This window comes from Petaurus breviceps, unplaced genomic scaffold (genome assembly GCF_028583685.1).
Source record: "Petaurus breviceps papuanus isolate PSGF00001 unplaced genomic scaffold, PetGlider_PUasm1.0 90977, whole genome shotgun sequence".
Classification (NCBI taxonomy): domain Eukaryota; kingdom Metazoa; phylum Chordata; class Mammalia; order Diprotodontia; family Petauridae; genus Petaurus; species Petaurus breviceps.
Window position 1 is genome coordinate 20,425,937 of NW_027187391.1, and position 20,954 is coordinate 20,446,890.

A 20,954-nucleotide genomic window follows, 5' to 3' on the forward strand; every position below is an offset into this window, starting at 1 on the left:
TTGAACTTCACAGCCAGCAATTATTCACTGTGCCACCAGGTGCTTCCAATATAAAGGCAGTACCTATACTTTTATCCAAATAATTTATAAAAATGTTGAACAAAATGAGGGCGATGGTAGAAAGATGCCAATGGTGCTTCAGGTAAACATAATATATACCGTGTGCCTGAAAATACCTCTGATCAGTTTCTCAGATGGGATTTTGTACTATAAGCCACCCCACACCTCTTCATCTTATCCACAATGCTATTATGAGAAGCACTGACAAATGTCTTGCTGGCATCCAACTATTCCATGCCTGTCAGATTCACCCAATACCCCACTCTGGTAAACCTGTAGGGAGTGCTGATAGGTCTGTAATTACTTTCGCCAACATCAACTTCATCTTAGATAGGACCTGCTAGACCTCCTAAAAAGTGATCTACCAAGGCAGGTTCATTCCAAAGCAAATCCTAAAGGAGATGGAATAGTGCAGGGGTAGGGAACCTGTGGTCTCAAAGTCACATGTGGCTTTCTAGGTCCTTGGGTGTGGCCTTCAGAGTCCAAGTTTTATAGCACAAATCCTTTTAAGGGGATCTGTTCTGTGAAGTTTGGATTTAGTCAAAGGGTTGCACTTGAGGACCTAGAGGGTGATATGTAGCCTTGAGACCATAGGTTCCCCAGCACTGGAATAGTGTAATAGCTTTGATCCTGTCAGACTCAGATGATGTAACTATCTGTTTCAGAGCACAAGGAATCATCAAAAGCACTGGCACCAAGTCAATCAGCATCACTCAGTAGTAGAAATAGGGCAAGTCAGATGAGATACAACAAACCATCCTGTCCCATATGGGCAGAAATCCTGTGAGTGAAGGTCACAGGATCATAGAGAACTGGAAGCAAATTGAGACCAGCTAATCCCAGTCTCATTTAATAGGTGTAGAAACTACTAAAGACCAGAGTTAAAATGTCACAAAGTAGTTTATGAAGAATTTTGGAAACTGTTGCTTACAAAAGGCTTGCTTCTAACCCATGAGAGGAAGGCTAAGAACCTTCCTCAAAGGGTGGTAGGAGGGTCCTCTGTGGTTTGGTTCAATTGTTGCTAGAGTTTTACTCTCCTAAGTCTGGGTCAAATATAATGAAGCAAAAGACCCATGATTGACAGTAAGATGCCTTTAAAGTGATTTATAGGGTCATATGTACAAAGTCCACCCATTATGTAAAATAGAGAATCTCCTATCTGTGCAAAATCAAGTCTAAGATCTAACTATGTCAATTAGGAATGTGCAAGAACAATAAATTCAAAACTGCTTAAAGCTATGGGAATAGCTCTGGTACTGGATCCAAGATTACCAACCTAGCTAAATATATCCATTACGGTCAAGGGAGTGAAAAAAAAAAAGACAATACAGCTTACCCAATAAAATTATAGAGTTGATGTCTAAAGAACACACTTTGGACAAATAGTAAGAATCAGCATCCAGGTTTGGATTTTTGTATGAGATTCCCATGTGATCTCTGTTCATGTTGAAACCACAAATAAGACAACTCTAATTTATAAAACAACTTCCTCATAATAACATTGTGAAATACTGTATAAGTATCATCCTTCTCATTTATAAAAGAGAACTAAAGCCCAGTAAACTTGCTCAATTGAGTTTATACAGCAAATAAACAGAATGAAGATTCAGCCTTCTAACTCTTGGTCCAGGTGCTTTCATCACATCAAGAAGCTTTACCTAATTAATACGGTAGAAATATTTGTGGGGTTCTTCGGAAATTAAAGCTTCCAAACAATGGTTTTATTTTCATACAGTATGTTTTTTTAATACTTTCCAAGATAACACAAGGAGAAAGCATACATTGTTCTGTTGCAAGTCTTAAACAGATTACTAGTATACCAGTGTTCCAAATGTACCAATCTTAATTTAAGGGAAACAAATTCTGGTAAAAAAAAAAAAAATCCTTTCCCCCCCTCACATTGAAACAAAGGACAAGCAGTCACAGGTTATTTTGACAAACTGTACTATTTATTAAATTATAAATTTTGTAACAAAAGAAAAGAAAGAGATGAGACAGATTAGGAGAAACCTCAAACTACGAGGACTAGACAGCAAAGGTTATGGGAACACTACAATGTGTGTTACAGTCAGGATTTTGGAACAGAAGTTATTAGCTGTTTACATTTTCATTTTGAGAACTTGAAAGATAAAATGGTTGCTGTTTGTCTATTTAAAATATCCCTCATAACTTCCAATATAATCTATTTTCACATTAAATTAAGGATCCTGCTCTTATCAATAACCAGCATCTCATATTTGCTCCGAAATTTAGTGTTCTTTCCATATGTCGATCCATGCAGAGAAATAAGACACAATGCAATAGTCAGATAATGAAGACAGTTAATGCACAGAGAAATACACAGTGGCCAAAAGGATTGAGGATCTCAAAAACAGAAACAAACAAAAAAAACCCACTACAAAATAAAAAAGACTTTTAGAAGAAAAATTGGGTATTGCTAAGTAGCTTTCAACTATCAACACCCAAGTTCCTGACTTTTAAATAAATTTTCCAGAGACATATCAGACGTTTAGTTACAGGCCAATTCTTCCCATTCCCCTTTCCCACCCCCTAACCCCAAAATACACTACTAGGGGATGAGTGTAATGTCTCATGGGCAGAAATTTACAGATACCATTACAGTTGTACTTGTATTCTTGAACATGTGGCTGACAAAATCTTTAAACTTCAGTTACTGTGCACTGTCCATCAGGTCTTCTAGACCTGACACTGCCACTCACTGCTCCACCCCCTGCTGTAGGTCTATCAGCTGCTATCTGATTTACATTTTGAACCAAATGTCTCTGCTGAGTTGAAGATAAGTGTTGTGCAATGTGAGTAGATACATCCTCACTATCACTACTAGCATCTGATTCGGTTTCCTCAACGGAGGCGTCAGGTGCTGGTACCCTGCCTGAAGATAATAATTCATGGTCTTCCTCTCCCTCTCCCCTGTGACTCCTTTCAGCCATGCTGTCTCCACTGATTTGCAAATGAGCAAAAGAGTTCTCTAGAGAAGTGCTTGCATCAGGCGAAGGTGTTGCAGGGCTTGTTAACTGGCCATCTAGTGAAGTTAAGGGTCTAACAGAAGTAGACACTAGAGGCAGCACAGAAGCCCCAGCCTGGGCTGATATATTGTCCGCTCCATCTGCAGAGCTCTCTCTTGCTAAGTTAACCGCAGTAGAGTCACAGTCCAGCCTAAGTCCAGCCACTCCCTTCTTTGGTATATCTATTATATCCCGTTTAATTTTCCTACGTCGTCCATGTTCGTTTCTTCTGTATTGAACCATGTTTTCAAGATCAGCAACATACAGAAACCCAGCAATTAACATTTCAGTGCTCTTTTTACCTTTGGAGAAAGCGTCTTCCAACTCCCTACTGGTGCGTTCATCATACTGCCACCACCCATTTCTTCCTTCATAATACCAAGCATATTCTCCATTGCCTCTACTTGCTGCTTTTAGTTCCTCTGGTGATAACAAGGTTGGCTTGTCAAGAAAGTCCTCAGGAATCTCCTGCCGACAGAGTGCACATCGCTTTCCAAGCCATGAAGCTCCCTTTACACACAAATAGCAGAATACATGCTTACAAGGAAGACTGACTGGGTGAACACATGTTTGCAGACAGATGGCACATTCAGGGACAGTAAGAGAAGGTCCAGCATTGGAACAGGACTCATTTGCCTTTCTGTTTGTGGGAAGCATGTTTATTGTGTGATCAATTTCACCACAGCCAGCCATCCTAAAGAAGAGAAAGGGCATTCATTATCATAGTATACAAAAAATTGTTTTCAAAATCATCCAGTCATAAAAACTATGAAAAAAGTCTTATGTGCCTTGTAGATAAATCATTTATCTACTTAAGGTCAATGAGTTTCCCAATTCCCTGCTCAAAGAGGACATACAAAACTGCAAAGTCACAAATATAAAGTAATTTGAAATGAAGGGGAAGGAAAAGTAACAAAACTAAAGAAACACATATAGGGGGCCAATCAGTTCTTCAATCTTATGAGCTTTTAAATAAATCATTAAGCATTAAATACTTAGCTGCTAGGCAATGGGCTAAAGGGACTGTGGGAGGTGGGGAACTAGGGACTACATTAACAGGAGATATAAAGTACCCCTTAGAGGGCAGGCACTAGCTATTAGGGATAATTGGACCATTTTTATAACTATTGGTATAAATAAACATATATGTTAGTAATCATCCCATAGGCTATATTGATTCCATAAAAATACTTATTAAATACCTAAGATGTACAAAGCACTGATAGTTATGATGGAGCTTATAAGTGAAGGGGGGGGTGGAGAAGGATGATAAATATGCCAATAACTGTAATATAAAGGATTCTTATACTAGAGTATATGAAGTTTTTAAAAAGTGTTTTGCTAACTGAATATCAACATTACTGGTTTCTTAATCCTATGTATTTTATTTTAAAACATGACAAATATATTATTTAAATATTAAAAACATTCTGAGGATGGGTCCAAGAGCTCTATTAAGACTTCTAAAGGGGTCCAGGACACACACATACACAAATAAGAAAATCAGGTTAAGAAAACGTGATATAAAAATAATAGGTGGCAAGACCTATTGGATTTTAAATGGTTCAATTCCTATCTGATAAATCCTATAGTATAACCCAGGAGTAGTCACTTAATCTCTCTAGGCAATTCTCTAAAACCAGAAGTAGAATAAGCAGTAGGTGACTAGCCCAGGTATTGGGAGTTTCCTTAACACAAAAAGCCAATACCAAAGAAACTGCAGATGCTGGGATGGGGGTGGGGGGTGGTGGGGGTGGTGAGGGTGGCGAGTAATCCACAGGAAGGAGGAGGTAGCTGGGGGAACAGATTTGACTTTCAGGGTTTTAAGTTCCACACTACTATTTAAACCTGGTTATAGGAAAATTAGTTGCTTTCCTCAATTAATCAAAGAAAGATGTGCACATTTTGAAGACTGCTTAAGAGAACATTTAAGCTGAAAAATATAGGAATTTCTGAATTAAAGGCAATACTGAGCAAATTGTCTCTAAAGAGTAAAAGAGATGGAGGAATTGGAAATGAGCACAGCAAGGTAATGTGGGGATATTTTGAATACAGACTTTGAAGAGACCTAGAGCCTTTTTCATAACACAATTCAAAAAAACTCAAAAAGAGTGTGTGTGGGGGGAGATTTAACTTTTAAACAATAAGATTTAAAATCACTCATTAGAAACACTTGTTACTCAGTTTTTTTCCACACACAAAAAAAATTCTAAATATTTGTGTGGCATATGGATAGAGAAAGCTCACCTCGGTCAGGATTCAAGTCCAGGCTCTGACACTTAATTTCTATGCAATCCTGGGAAAGTCACAACCTCTCAATGCCCAACTTTCTAAGACGGTAAGATACATTAGTAGGAGGAGTTTCCTCACTGGAAGCTCCCAATACTTATCTGAAAAAATTGCAAGTCCAGATCAGATACTGTTTGAGATGGCCTTACCTCCAGCCACAGAGCATATGCTATTAACCAAAGAGCCATAGATATGCTACAAGAAGCCAGGTATATATTTTATTTTTAGAAAGTATGCCATACATCTCAGAGCTGTGATCCCACCCTAGATTAATTTTGGGGCTCTATAAGAAAACTATAGTATAAGCTGTTTATTCAAACCAGAGGTAAGTGAAGCATTTAATTGCAAAATTAAATGGAAGTGACCTATTTTCTATTAGAATATGGATATTTAGGGGATGGTTCTGCCATGATATACTGAGAAAACAATCATTCAAAAAACAGAGGTTTACATTGTTTTATTTAAACTACATCATCAAACTTAAGTATTCTGAATACACTGTTGCCAGACTAATCTTTTTAATACAGTTCTGATTGTTACTCTACTGCTGGAAAAAAAAAATTAATAGCTCTCTATGGTCTACTTTTATCTATACTCTTTAGTCTAACACTTAAAAGTCCTCTAAAATATGCCCATAATCTCTTTGTAGTTTAATCTTTTACTACTCCCTTTCAAGCATTTTAGGTTTATTTTGGCCAAAGTTTAATTAAATATATAATATGCTTTCCTAGTTCTCATGCCTTTGTACATATCAATTTTCATTTACTAAATGACTCTTCTTGCTCTATATCTTACTCACCACCCTTCAAGATCCAGCTCTGAAATCACAGTACCAGTATATGTCAAAGGAAGAACCTGAACTCTGGTCTTAAGAGTATAACTATATCTCCACAATACCACGCTGCGCCTTTTTTCCCAGTGACCATATCTTCTGTCAGTGGCCCTAAAGCAAAACTTAAGTTGGGATGCATGAATATTTTTTAATTGTAAAATTTTGATATGGTTTTGATACAATACATTTGATACAATCAATATGATTGACTTCCCTCTTACTATTAGGTATTTTATGAACCTAACAGCTTTATTCTGAGAAGAGGTTCATCCACAGGTTTCAAATTGTCAAAAAAGTTCATGATACATGCAAAAAAGGTTAAGAACCTCTGCCTTAAGGATTACTTCAAGTGGGTGATTGAAGAGGTTGCAACTACATAAATACTTAAGTTTGTAAATAGTATAAACATTTAAAAAAAATTAAGATCAGGCAAAGAATTTAATAGAACAAGGAAAGAAAAAAAAATGATGCTTTAAAACTTGGTCAAACAGCCACTAAGTGTCTGAGATGGAATCTGAACTCAGATCTTTCTGCTTATAGGCCCAATACTATCCACTGTGCCACCTGACTGCCTCATACTTCATGTTGCATAATTTCATGCATGCCTCTCAACAACACACTCTCAAATTCCTAATAAATTTCTTCCTTTTTCTGGGCCTCACCTCAATAAATGAATCTAGTCAGAAAAATAAGCAGCTCTATGAGTTAAGGATAGTTCCACTTAGATAGCATTTTCTCTGAAATAGCTATCTCTAGCTTGGAGTAAGAAAATTACACAACTTGGGCAAGCAAGAAATGAAAACAGAATTAAGACTCATTTCTAGTTTCTCCAGTTTTTCATATCAAACTTCCAATATATGTGAGGATTTACTATTTGCTGGGAATATAAAGAAAAATTTAACAGCCCTAGCCCTACTCTTAAGACTTTATATTTTATTGAGGGAAACAACAATATTAGGAGAGAAGGCACTGGCAGCTTAGAATATATAGAAAGATTTCACTTAGAAAGTGTCATCTAAGCTGAGTTTTGAAGGAAACTAGCAATTTGAAGAGAAGAAATGAGGAGGGTGTGCGTTCCAAACATGATAAACAGCCTATGCAAAAGTGCAGAGGCAACAGATGGAGTGTCTTGTGTGAGTAACAGCAAGATCAACATCTGGCTTAAGAGTAGAGTGAAGCATAGTAAGCCCTGAAAATCAGTCTGGAATTAGGTTATAAAGGGTTTTAAATGCTAACCAGAGAAGTCTGTATTTGCTAATAAAAGAAATAAGAACCCACTTGAGTTTACTGAGCTTGGTACTGACAGGTACTGACATAGCCAGACCTATGTGTTTATGAAAAACCACTTTGGCATTCCTGTGGAAGACAGCCTAGAGACTTAAGGAAGGAAAACTTTAAGGAGGCTATTTCAATAGTCCTATTTAGAAGTATAGAAAACTAGAATTAGGATTGTAGTGATGTAAGTGGAAAGACAAGGACAGATGTGAGAAATGTCAGAGACTGAATCAACAAAATTTAGTAATAGATTAGATATGTGTTATGAAGTAGAGGAGTTGAGTATCACAAGAGGCTGGAATCTGGAAGACTGAAAAGACTGTAGTGCCTTTGAGGGAATGGTGAAGTTTGAACAAAGGGTGAGTAGAACAGAAAAGATTAATTCTATGTTGGACATGCTAATTTTTGTATTCCTAGAAGACATTCAATTTAAAATTGGGTTTAAGAATAGGAATAGTCTATATGGATTAGGGAGTTAATTACGTAAGCATGACAATTAAATGCAAGGGAGCATATGATATGATCAAGTGAGAAAGTACATAAAGACAGCCCAGGACAGAGGCTTGGGAGTACATGTACAATCAGTGGAAAGGATACAGATGATGATTCAGGAAAGGACAGGAAAAGAGCAGTGACCAAAAACAAACTGAGAGGAGAGAAGAAAGCAAGTAAATAGTGTCAAATGCTGCAGAGAACTCGAAAAGCGTAAGGATTTAAAAAAGACCACCACCTAAAGAAATTTTAAATTATAGATTGTACTCAATACCTCAATTATCAATCAGAAATTAGGATTAGGAAAGCTACTTACTGAAATGAAAGAGTAAGTCAAATATAAATAACTTTGGCATTATCTATGATGTAATAAGCGACTAAGTTAAATATAAATAACTCTGGCATTACCTATGCCTCTTCTCTCTTCTACTGGCAGAAGATAATGAGAAGTCGATGGTGTCAAATTCCCATACTAAGCAAATCATTTTTCAGATATAATGAACAAAATGGTTTTAAAGTCAGATGTTTTTGTCACTGATCATTTTGAATCATCCAACATACTGCTATGGCTAGTCAAAGTCTAAAAATTTATTTTCAACAATATTTAAGATTTAATTCAAGAAATCCACTAATGATTTCCTTTTTCCCATTTATTATTTTAATTTTTCCCCAATTACATGTAAAAAAACAATTTAATGTTTCTTAAAACTCTGAGCTTCAAATCCTCTCCTTTCCCCTCCCCCTCATTAAAAAGACAAGCAACCACTGATTATTTTCAAAGTAATTCTCTCATGACTCTTGATTAAAACAGGTAATGCAAAAGGCAAAGGAGAGAGAGAAGGGAGAAGACAATTTCATGGTAGCAGAAAATAAAAATTATCCCTCTAAAACAGTTCTTTTCACTGTAGCAAGTATCAATTTATTTTTATGTTTACAACAAAGCTCAGATTAACGGATAGAAAACAAATCTATGTCTAACTCCATTATCATTATTTCTACAAAACATTTCATTGTTTGGTCACTTAAAAATTTTGACAACTGAATGCAAACTTATATGTTAGTTAGCAAAATGTACCTATATTTATATTTCCTATAATTATAAATGTGAAAAGTGGCCCCTCTCCTGATGCCTACAAATATCTAGGTTTCCTCCATCCTCAAAAATCCTTGATCTTCACTTATCTTTCATGTTGTCTTCCTATATTTCTCATGGTACACTAGAAAGAGTGCTAGATTTGCAATCAAAGGATCTAAGCTCAAATGAAAACTCTGCTCCTTACCCTGAAAGAAGTCACTTTACCTGTGCTTCCTCATCTGTAAAACGAAGGGGGTTGAAATACATAACCTCTGAGCTTCTTTTCAGCTCTAGATTTATGACAACTAAACTGAGAAAAAGAGGTCACCACAAGCTCTTCTCACTTCCTCCTTGCAATTTAACTTCTAATCTATTCACTCAAAAACCACTGCTTTCTCTCCAGTTACCAATCATGTCTTAATCAATAAATATAATGATAATTTTGTAAATTCTCATTCTTCTTGACCTCCCTCTACTCTCTGGGTTTTCATGACACTGCTCTAATTTGGTTCTCCTTCTATATGTCTGACCACTCCGAAGTTTCCTTTACTGGATCATTATTCACATCCTATCCCAACTGTGGATATATCACAAAGTTCTATCTTGAGCCCTTTTCTCTTTCCACCACTTCTTCCTTAGTAAATGACTAGGAATAACAAAACAGTCCCATTTGTGCAAAACTCAAATTCACTTAATTTCTACAACAGTGAGTGTAAATAAATCATAGCCACTCAACAGTTATCTCAAATACTAAAAGCCTCTCAGTGGTATATCTTCTCCAAACGCAAAGGAACATATTTATGACCCAAAACTAACTGAGTAGAAGATAGGAAATCACTGACAGCACACGTTCAGAAAGAAATCAAAAGGCCATAATGTACCACTAATTGAGGAAGCTAGCAACACACAAGTTAGCAAATCCAAAAGATCAGTTATAGTAATACAAGAAGTTGAATTTATTTGAATCAGCTGATAACCAACTTTTCTCCCCAAAGATTCTCCCTAACTTTCCCCAAATCAAACCAGTAATTCAACTAAGAACTATTAAGAGAAATTGTAGAACCTAACTGTATTCCTAGTTGAATTAATGTCACTGTTTAGAGAGTTAACTAAATTAAGATAACCTTCAGTTCTAGGGTTCTAGAGTCCTGGGTAAATTCCTGGGTTCCAATCATATATACCTTCTATATAAATGAATAAAACTACCTACCTTAAATAAGAGGCCACTTCCAAGATTTAATGTTAGTAAAAACAGTTAAACCTTTAAACTTCTCAACAGACGCCATAAGAATGTAAATTATTCCAGTTCATATATGTCTCATTATAGTTATTTCTATGTTTAGTAATAACAGCTTCAGGCAAAAAGTGACATTATACTTACATTTCTATCATAGACCCCAATGATGTCTGTTATAAGAATAAAACATCCTCTTCACAGGCAGTCAGTCAAGTTAAAGTATTTTTCCCTCACTACTGGTTCATTCTTTGTGCTGCAAAGGGAGGCTCTATTTGCATTAATTCCTCTGTGAACTAAAGAAAATAAAGATTAAAATTAGTGAAATATGTAAGTAGATCATTTACAAGATAAATTATTGACATACTTCAACAAACCAAAAAACCTCAGAAAAATAATCATAATTTAAAAAAAAAAACCAATGTGGCAATAGCAACAAAAACCATGTAGCTCCTTTCTTAAACTGGCTATAAATATTGTGTTTACATTTGAAAAACTAACTTTCAAATGGCTAAGAGACCTAAATATAAAAGGTCACACACTAAAATCAAAAGACAATCCTATTTAGAATGAAAATTCTTAGGCAAACAAAGGATAAAAGGGATGCATAAAATACAAAGTAGACAATTTCAAATATGTTAACATTTATAAGCTTTTGCATGACAAAAATTGGTACAGATAGAATAAGCAAACATATCAAGTGAGGAAAAAAATCTTGGCATCAATTATCTCTGATAAGAATCAGACCTAGATAGAGAACTGACATAAAAGACCAAGTCACTTTTTATCAGTTAAGTGGTCAAAAGCTGAGAAGAGTTTTCAAGAATATTGTTAGCCATCAGAAACCATATAAAATTACTCCAAATCACTAATTGGAAATAAAAATTAAATTAAAACTCGAGGTTTTATTTCACACCCAATAAATTGACTAAGAGGATAAAAGATGTAATAGACATTGGAAGATATGGGAAAACAAAGCTTGCTGATACACTGTTAGTGGACATATGAAGTTGCCTAAGTGTTTAAGAAAATAAATTGAAATTAAGTAAAAAGTGTGACTACACTGTTCATAGCTTTTCACATAGGAATCTCACTACTGGGATTTTGCTATTTGAGGATGTTAAAGGCAGAAAAATAGCAGCACTTTCATTGACAGCAAAAACTACAAATATAATGGGTGCCCATAAAATGGGGTATGGCTTAAAAAAACTGTGGCGTATGAATTCAATAGATTGTACTAAAAAACAACAACAACAACCTATAAAGGAGGAACTCAGAAAACCTCAGGAAGAAAACAATGAAATGATTACAAAGCAAAGCAAGCTGAAGCAGAACAATATAAACAATTAGCATAATAGTATAAACAGATAAAAAAACCACTAAAAGGAGGTCAAATTCTGATTGAGATGTTCAATCTCAGTTCAAGAAAAATGATGATAAAACAATATTCCCTGTATCTCAGGAGATGAGGAACTACATACAGATGCAGAATGTGGTATATCCACTACTAAATGCTTTCTCAGTGTTTGTTGATTTTGCTTAAATGCTTTCAGTACAAATTCAATTCAGGGAGGAAGGTTCAGGTGGGGAGCTTCCACAAAATTGTGAGGGAATAATGCCTATGATATTAAAAATCATTAATAAAATGTAAATTTTTAAAAGTCTCCTGAATGGGATTAGTCCTAAGCAAAACAAACTATAAGAAGGTACAAAAATATTTACAGCTGTTCGTGAAGTGTTAAAGAATTGGAATCTGAGGGGAATAGCTAAACAAGTTATATATGGCATATAAATGTGATGGGATACTACTGTGCTGTAAGAAATGATGAAGGGAATGGTTTCAGAGAAATGTGAAGATATTTTTAAGATATTCAAAACATACAGAATCAAAACAATAATTTAGACAGTGACATTGTGAAGACAAACAGCTGTGAAAGACTTAGCAATTCAGATCCGTATGAAGAGCAATAACTCTAGACAATTACTAATGAAACATGCTACTAACTTCATGATAGAAGTAAAAAGCTGTACATATAGATACACACAAATATATGTATGTTTAGATACATTTTTCTCTTTTAAATATGGCCAATATGAACATTTTGCTCGACTACACACATTTGTAACATGGTTTTAGACTCTCCCCATTCTCAATTAGGAAAAGCTGATTTTGGCTGACAAAAAAAAAAAGAAAGAAAGAAATGTAATTATTTTCTGGTTGAGAGAGTAAAATTTCCAAAGAATTAAGTCTTAGATTAAAAAAAAAATTTAAACTAAGTACCTATTTTGCACAAGGTACTATGCTAGGAACTCAAAGAGATAGATACAAAGATACATTAAAAAACAATCCTTGCCCTGAAGGAGTTTGCAACTTAGTAGAGAAAATAAGACAAATACACATCCAAATCTCACATTACTTAGGCTATATGGTACAATAGTAATATAGCAATACTTCACTTAACCGAAGTTTACTTATCTGGAAATCTTCTACAGAACTTGGAAGCAAAAAAGACCTCAAGCAGGCAAACTGGAGCTTTCACAATGCATACTAAAATCATTCTCTTTACTCATAGCGGAACTCACACCAACTATCTCTCACTATTATTTCACACAAAATTCTAAGTACAATTATCTGCTTCCTCAACTGTCAAGAAGTCAACAGCACCTTAGAAATTGGGAGGTGTGACAAGTAAGGACAATGATGAGAGAGACAAAAACTATTTTTTAAATGAGAATTAAGAGTATGGCAGTATGAAATCACAAGCAACTCTCTCTCTATATATATATATCAAACATCAATAGCCCCTTGAGGTCATTACTGAATTACAGAACAAAATATTTTATGTCCATAAAGATGAAGCTCATTGTTAAAAGGCTAAATTAAGTTTAGCATACTACTAAATGGCTAAGAGTCACTGAGTCACTTAGAGGTATGATCAAATAAGCAAGATGTCTGAAAACTTATGTGGGACTCAGTTCTTGCATACAATCAGATTAATAACATAACACTTCAGGCATTACTTTTGTTATTAATAATAACAACCTTATGGAGTAGCCAGGGAGCACCGGCCCTGGAGTCTGGAGGACTGGGGTTCAAATCTGGCCTCAGACACTTGACATACTTACTAGCTGTGTGACCTTAGGCAAGTCACTTAACCCCAATTGCCTGGCCAAAATAATAACAATTTAAAAAAGCAATAACAACTCTATTACTCTATCCTTAAGAACCTTATTAAGGACAGAATGGTACTCTTTTAAAAAATAAAACATTTTTACTAATTTAAAGCCATGATTTACACCATCAAGAATTTATAATCAGGTATAGCCTAACATTTTTTCTCCAAAATGTGCACATTTTTATCAACAGCATTTAATTTTCATCACACTTCATTTTTGATCATACACAAAACCAGTGATTCGTAAAGGCTATATAAGAAAGATGGATGTTATTTCAAAATTTGCCTTCCTTGTATTTATTTCCAAGCTTTTTCTTAATTCAATTTCTCTATTTCTAATAAACCTCTATTAATTTACTTAACCATTTAGACAAGCCTTTAAGAACTGAAACCAAGTATCTGGTTGGTGTTTAATGAGATTTCCTAATCTGATGAACCTCTCTCCCTGAATCAAGTGGCTTTCTTAAATTTCTAAATATTCTTTAGAGGATCCTTTCAAAGGCCCAGAAATTTGGCTCAGAGTATTATGATCAAGGGAATAGTTCTAAAAAGGTCTTATGAATACTTTGTCTCACATACTAAATAAAAATGGGTAAAATTCCAGCACAAGAATGAGGATTAAAAAGAAAAAAACAACTTTTAGTGGTATCCTTTTTAAGATCTATAAATCACTGGAACACTAATGCATCGCTGGTGGAGTTGTGAAATGATCCAGCCTTTCTGGAGAGCAATCTGGAATTATGCCCAAAGGGCTATAAATACTTTCATACCCTTTGATCCAGCAATACCACTCCTAGGGTTATATCCCAAAGAGATCATAGAAGTGGGAGGAAGACCCATATGTACAAAAATGTTTATAGCAGCTCTTTTTGTGGTGGCAAAGAATTAGAAATTAAGGGGGTGCCCATCAATTGGGGAATGGCTGAACAAGTTGTGGTATATATGCATGTTATGGAATACTATTGTTCTATAAGAAATGAGGAGCAGACGGTCTTCATATTTACCTGGAGAGGCTTATACAAACTGATGCTGAGTGAGAAGAGTAGAACCAGGAGAAATTTGTACACAACGTATGTGTGATGACCAACTTTGATACACTGGGCTCTTCTCAGCAATGCAGGGATATAAGTCAATCCCAAAAGACTCATGATGGAGAGAAATATGTGCATCCAGAGAAAGAACTAGAAAGAACTGAGTTTATATCCAGGTGGAAGCAAAATACCTGATCTTTTTCCTTCTCTTTTTTGGTTTTATGTCCTCTTTACCATTTTTCATTCCATCTGATACAATCCATCTTTATAACCTGACTAATGTATAATGTGAAAGTATTTACAGATCCTATACTTGACTATATGCCGCCATGGCGGGGAGGGGAGGGAGGAAGACAAAATGTGAAACTCAAGGAATTGTGGAATTGAATCCTGTAAACTAAAAGGAAACAAATTAATTAAAATTTTTTTTAAAAATCTATAAATCAAAGAGTTGTGTTTTACCATATAAATCACCATTGCTTGAGAGATTTCCTATGAGGCAGAACTAGCAACTGACATTTATATAAGATCTGCAAAGCACTTTTCATGTATCATCACATTTAGTCTTTATAAGAACCTATGATAGGTACTACCATCCTTATTTTACAAGATAAGGAAACTGAAGCTGAAACAAAGTGATTTGCCAAATATCACTTTCAGTGGATAAAGTAAGATAATTGCTAGACTTATCTTACAACTTCTATCCACTGATTTTCAAAATCCTTCTAGCTCTGTTGTGTTCTTCTTTCAAAGGGCTTTATTTATCACTATCTTAATTATAACAGTCACAGAGGATTGGGCACATTCTTAAAATTATTTCATATCTAATTTAGCTTTCCAAAGGTACCTTTTGGGGCCATTTTAGCTTGAGCTTATTTGCTTTTGTTCCAAAAAATCTTCAGCAATACGAATATATCTTGTAGAAATCTATAGACTATACCTAAAATTCAAGGCATACTGTCAGGAAGATATGGATTCAAGTCCTATCTCTGGCACATATGAGCTGTGTGACCCTGAATAAATCACCTAACCTCTTATTAATAAAAACTACCAATTTGTATTTGTAGAAGTTTTCTCACCTGAATTTCCCCCATACAGATGAAATCATCTAAAAAAACAAAGCCAAGAATGAAGACCCTGCTCAATCCCTGAAACTAAAACAGCTTGCAATCTGCATTATCAAGAATATTTAAATCTCCCCATATATTACTAAATCTTAGAGTCACTGTGGTTCTTCCAACATCCATATCCCTGGGTATAATCCAGAGTACAGGATAAAGATTGTCAAAAATCCAGTGAAGCAAAACAAATGGAAAGAGGACCTCTGTAGGTCAAATATAAAATTTTTTTTCCATATATTTTTTCATACAATGGAACAAGCAATTTAATATCACAAACTATTCAAAACCAAAAAATGAAGTCACTTTAAACTACCAACTTCTTTAAAAATGAACTGATTGATAAAATGACCTCAATATGCCAAGGTGCAAATGATTTAGGAATGGCTAAGTTCAACTTCAACCTAGCCAATTAAATATACATATCAAGGAAACAATCTATATAAAGAAGTCAACAAGATATCTAGTTCAACCAACATTTTACAGATGAGAAAACTAAAATCTAGAGAAATGAAGTTTTACTGGAGGTCACAAGTGAGGAATCAGTGGAGCCAAGAGTGAAGCCTATATTGTATAGCCACTATCATTTAATAGTGGATATCTATATCTATCTATCTAGCCACTATTAATGACAATGGCTATACAATGTATCTATATCTATCTATAAATAGATATAGATATAAGTAGAAAAACCTATTAACAAAGTCCCACCTTTACTGAATGATGAGAGGGGAAAATTATCTTCTACTTTTGGCCAAAAGGTGATTATATCTATCTATCTATCTATCTATCTATCTATATACATGTATATATATCTATATATGGATTTATCCATAAGTAAACTTAAGAGTTCAAACATGGAACATTACAGGATGGAAATTAACTTAACCTTAAAGAAATCTAAGTACACCACAAAGGATCATTCAAAAAGGGATCATTCACCTTTGAACTTGGAAAGTCATATAATATAAACTCAATCCAAAGCATTTGTGCACTAATGCCATTTTATAAATAAAAAAACTCAAATGAATTACAAAAGTAGTAATTACAACAATACTCTGATTTAGGGACTAATTAGAAATCTGTAGGCTACATATGACCCCCACTCTTCTGTTCTTTCGGTGCCTGTTTGCATCTATGTAAGGACAGAATCATTAGGAAAGCTGACAGGAGAGAAAACTAAAATTAGATCTCTTTGTTCCTTGACATGGAGTCTTTACCAGGAAAAAAAAAAAGAGTGAATATATAGGATCTCTGGCCTTTAATAAAACAAGTGGTTCACCAAATGGAAATATCTCTCTCACACAGACATAAAGACACATATACACAGGAAATCATACCTAAGTGAACTACTTAAAATTAACTATTACTTACCTAGCATTATTGACTTTATATCACCAGTTAACTTAAAGATGACAATGTTGTCGTTTCCATCAAAGCTCTAAAAAAATTCAGGGTATTTCCGTCAGAAAAATTAAATGTGTTCATAAGAAAAACGCTTACTTTTCTCTTTTAAATGGTGTTAATGTACAGATAAAATTATCCAATATTACAAATGCATATACATTATTTAAGCTTTCTTCTAACTTCTCTAATGGAAAAGATTTTTCCAAATGTCAAAAATATTTTTAAAAATTGAAGAAAATTATGTAAAAAAATTTAACCTTTCAACCTCAATTAACCTAGTGAAATTAACACTGATTAAATTTTTAAAGAGAGAGGTTGGGAAAGCAAAAGCAAAGAGAAAATTGGTGTTAGACAGCAAAAGTCTTAATTTAAAAAACAATTTCAATTAACTATATTCAACCTCTTCCCAGCCATAAGGCTTCCTTTAACAAGTAGAAAAACTTTTCCTTCTAAGTTTGACACTATTTACAACTTAATCTTTCTAACTAGAGGGATGGGACGTTAAGTTAGGTTTAAATTCTCTCTTTAAAATGTCAATGCTGTATCCTATTTCATAAAATACTAAGCTCTCCTCATAGTCCGCATTTTAAACAAACAAAAATATTTTTATAAATATGATCTCCTAAAAACCAGATGTATAACAGCTTGTTGGGACAATTTTAATTTGAGATTGTAGTGATCATATAAGAATAATGTTCTAAATGTTGAATCAAGGTAAAGGGAGTATAGGGATATTTTCATTTTTATGAATTATGTTGGACAACTAAGGGAGTATAATAATTTCCATTGGAGCAATCGGTTATAATTTTTTCTATGCACTTCAAATTTCACTTGGGCAAATTTAACCTCTAAAGATTTAAGTCACCTGTAAGATAAGGGACAACTCTAAATTACGTAATATAAAATGAAGGGTTCTGCCTAGATGAAATTTGACAAGATAGTCTTTAGTGCTCCAATCCAGCTGTACAATTCTAAGATTTCTAAGTGCCCAAACTAGACAGACATTTAACAACTTTTCTTTGAATTAACCAAATAGTTACAGGTTATCAGATGTAGTCTAATAATATAAAATCAGATAATAGTCATTATGATCCTAGGCAAGTCATTTAATCTCTTGGGCCTCAGTTTCTTCTTCTGTAAACGAGGGGGCTGGATTAAATAACCTCTAAAGTCCCTTCCAGATCTAAATCTTTTACCTGAGATTCTACAATAAATATGCTAAATTGCTTAAAGCTATGCTAATGAGCTGGTGTCAACTCAACTCACCCAGCAGTTTTGGAAAAATGGGATCAGGAGTCAAACAGATACAAGGAGAGAAAGGACTCAGCAAACTCTCTTAACCCTAATGGGAAAAAAAAAAACTCTAACCATAATTCCCTATTGGAAGTGGGTCAGGAGTTTCATCTTAGTATATTAAGGAAAGCACAGAAATTATAGTTGTAGAATTTACATTAAATGCAAAATTTAAAAAACAACAACCTGTATCTCCTTCATTTCAAGAAATTACTTTGAAGTGCATAGAAAAAATTATAACTGATTGCTCCAATGGAAATTATTATACTCCTTTAGTTGTCCAACATAATAGGGGGAAAAAAAGAAAATATTCCTATACTCCTTTTTACCTTGATTCAACATTTAGAACATTATTCTTATATGATCACTACAATCCGAATAAAATGATTAACATCCGAGATATATCTCAGAGATAACAAAAAAACAGAAAGATGAAACATAGTTATGTTCTGTAAATTTTTATTTTGTCTACAATTTCACTTTGGCCAGTTCCAAATTCTTCAGTAAAAACACGTACTAGATTTAGTAACACGAAAAAATTTAACATTTTCTTTGGTAAATTAAAGCTCAATTTTTAGAAGCACCACCAACATCCAATTTTTATTTTTAAAAATTATGTACTTGACCTATTTTCATCAAGTCTCATCTATTTTCTGAGTTTTTTCTGTACCACTGGGGAAAAAATTGTAAATACATTTATATGCTGTTACCAAAACAATAATTCCATTTAAAAGCAATCTTCATAAGCCTGCTGGTTTCAGTGACCAAATAGTGAGTCAACTCCTCACAAATTCAGTGCTCTACTTTCAAAGTGATGGATATACACAAACGTAGAAGAAAAATGTCTGGCCCCTGAAATGGCAATCATATGTGGGAGACAGTATTTCTTTTAGTGCTGATTGTGTAGCGTTTTGACTCAGTTCCTTTTCACCTCAACGTTTTGGACCTAGCCAAAGTAGCTCGTATGCACTTCCAAAATAGAAGATTTAGGGGACCACTTTAACAAAGCCAGGGGACTCCTGGGGGGGGGGGGCACCATCACACAAAGTGAGGGAATTCGAAATCCATTTCGTTAGTGTGAAAATTCTGTCAAGAAAAAAAAAACCTTCCACATCTTCGTATTTTACCCATGAAGACTGTTCCATCTACCCGCACCCTCAAAATCTCCCTTTCTCCAGAAAAATTTGGAGAACAAAATAAGCTACAACAATGGAAGAAAACAACACTCTTTTGTAAGAAACCTGGGGAGAGAGAGGGAGACAGACACAGAGAACAAGAAGTCTGTAACCGGCAAACCAAAGCACCTAGCGAACGCCTCGGCTTCAAAGACACATTTCGGTAGTTTTCTCAAAGGCTGATCGGCTGCTGGCTTCAACTCCCACCAAAACAAAGGTCTGCAAGCCCACAAGGCCAGGGAAAGGGAAGTGGGCGGGTGAGCAGCCCTCCCCCGCGGGGTGGATGCAGAGCACTGGGCAGCAGAGGCATTAAAGAAAGAAGGGGTGGGGGGGAGGAGAAGGGGGGGTAATTAACACTAGTTTCTCCAAACCAGGAACAAGATCGAGGCCGGAACCACATTGGAGGCCTCGGTCACAACACCATAGACCCCAAGCAGGGACGAAAACGAGCCTCGAGCTGGAAGGAGGGTAGGGTGGTCCCCCCAAAGACCGCGCCTACCCCAACCCCGGGCTACCCGCAGCCCAGGGACCGGCTGAGTTAGCGTACCGCTCCCCCCTCGCCGCCCCCAAGCCCTCCCGGGCCGAGGCCGATGCCGCCCCGGCTGCACTGCTCCCCGCGGGGAAGCATGGCCGCTGCTCCGCCTCTCGCACCGGGGACAGCCGCTGCCGGCGTCTTCCTTACGTCTAAAGAGGCAGCCGGAGGCGAGACAGAGGCCAAGGCCACGGCCGCCGCCGGCTTCTGGCCCTCGAAACCGGCCAAGGGAGGAATGAAAGAAAGAAGCCAGGTGGCCGGGGACTGCCCAGCCCCATCCCCGTCCACCCCACGGCCGGTCGGCCTGCCAAAGGCCACGACACCAAGGGGTCGTCGGGCTAACGCACCCGCACCCCTTGCCCCCAACCACCCGACCCCCTCCGGCCTCCAGCGCCCGAATCCCAGCACGTCACGGAGGCAAATGGGACAAGGAAGGGTGCGGAAGGGAAGCGGGGAGAGAAAGGAAGGAAGAGGTGACACTTGGGAGTTCTCTCCCACGCTCCTTCGTGGACCCCTCGCGCCACCGCCCGCCCGCCCGCCCGCCCGCCGCGAGCCACCCCGACTTGTCCCCGGCCCCCACCTTCCGGGCTACCGCCGCGGCCACTTCGCAGTCTTTTCTCTCTGGCCAACAACCCCGCAGCACGGAGCCCGTGGACGCGCGGAGACGTCACGTGAAGGCACGGCGCGCCGGCGCGCCCGGGGAGAGGGGGAGGGAGGAGGGGAGAGAGGGCGTGTCGGAGGCGGTGCCGCGCGAGAGCCGGGGGACGGTTGCGCAGTCCCTCGTGACTCCCGCGCCAGTTGCCCTCCATCCATCCTTCGATCCCCGCCTCTCTTGTTCCCTTAATCTTATGGCTCCACCAGGCCAGAACTGACCGAGGGCCGGTTGGCCTGTGGCTCGGCACTCTCCCCCGTGTGACTTCCTCGCTCTGTGTCGTGTCC

General features: G+C 36.6%; 1 protein-coding gene across 2 annotated transcripts; it reads right to left on the minus strand.

Annotated features, from left to right (window-relative positions):
• Window positions 1-1,987: 1,987 nt before the first annotated feature.
• On the minus strand, window positions 1,988-20,699 carry RNF146 (ring finger protein 146). Of its 2 annotated transcripts, XM_069077447.1 has the most exons (4): window positions 20,596-20,699; window positions 16,983-17,049; window positions 10,431-10,579; window positions 1,988-3,780 (listed from the first exon to the last, which is right to left on the minus strand). In XM_069077447.1, exons 3-4 carry the CDS (start codon window positions 10,439-10,441, stop codon window positions 2,721-2,723), a joined length of 1,071 nt encoding a protein of 356 aa, XP_068933548.1. In that variant the 5' UTR covers window positions 10,442-10,579; window positions 16,983-17,049; window positions 20,596-20,699; the 3' UTR covers window positions 1,988-2,720. The 2 variants fall into 2 exon arrangements, with proteins under 2 accessions (XP_068933548.1, XP_068933549.1); XM_069077448.1 differs by lacking the exon at window positions 16,983-17,049.
• Between the last annotated feature and the right edge of the window lie 255 nt (window positions 20,700-20,954).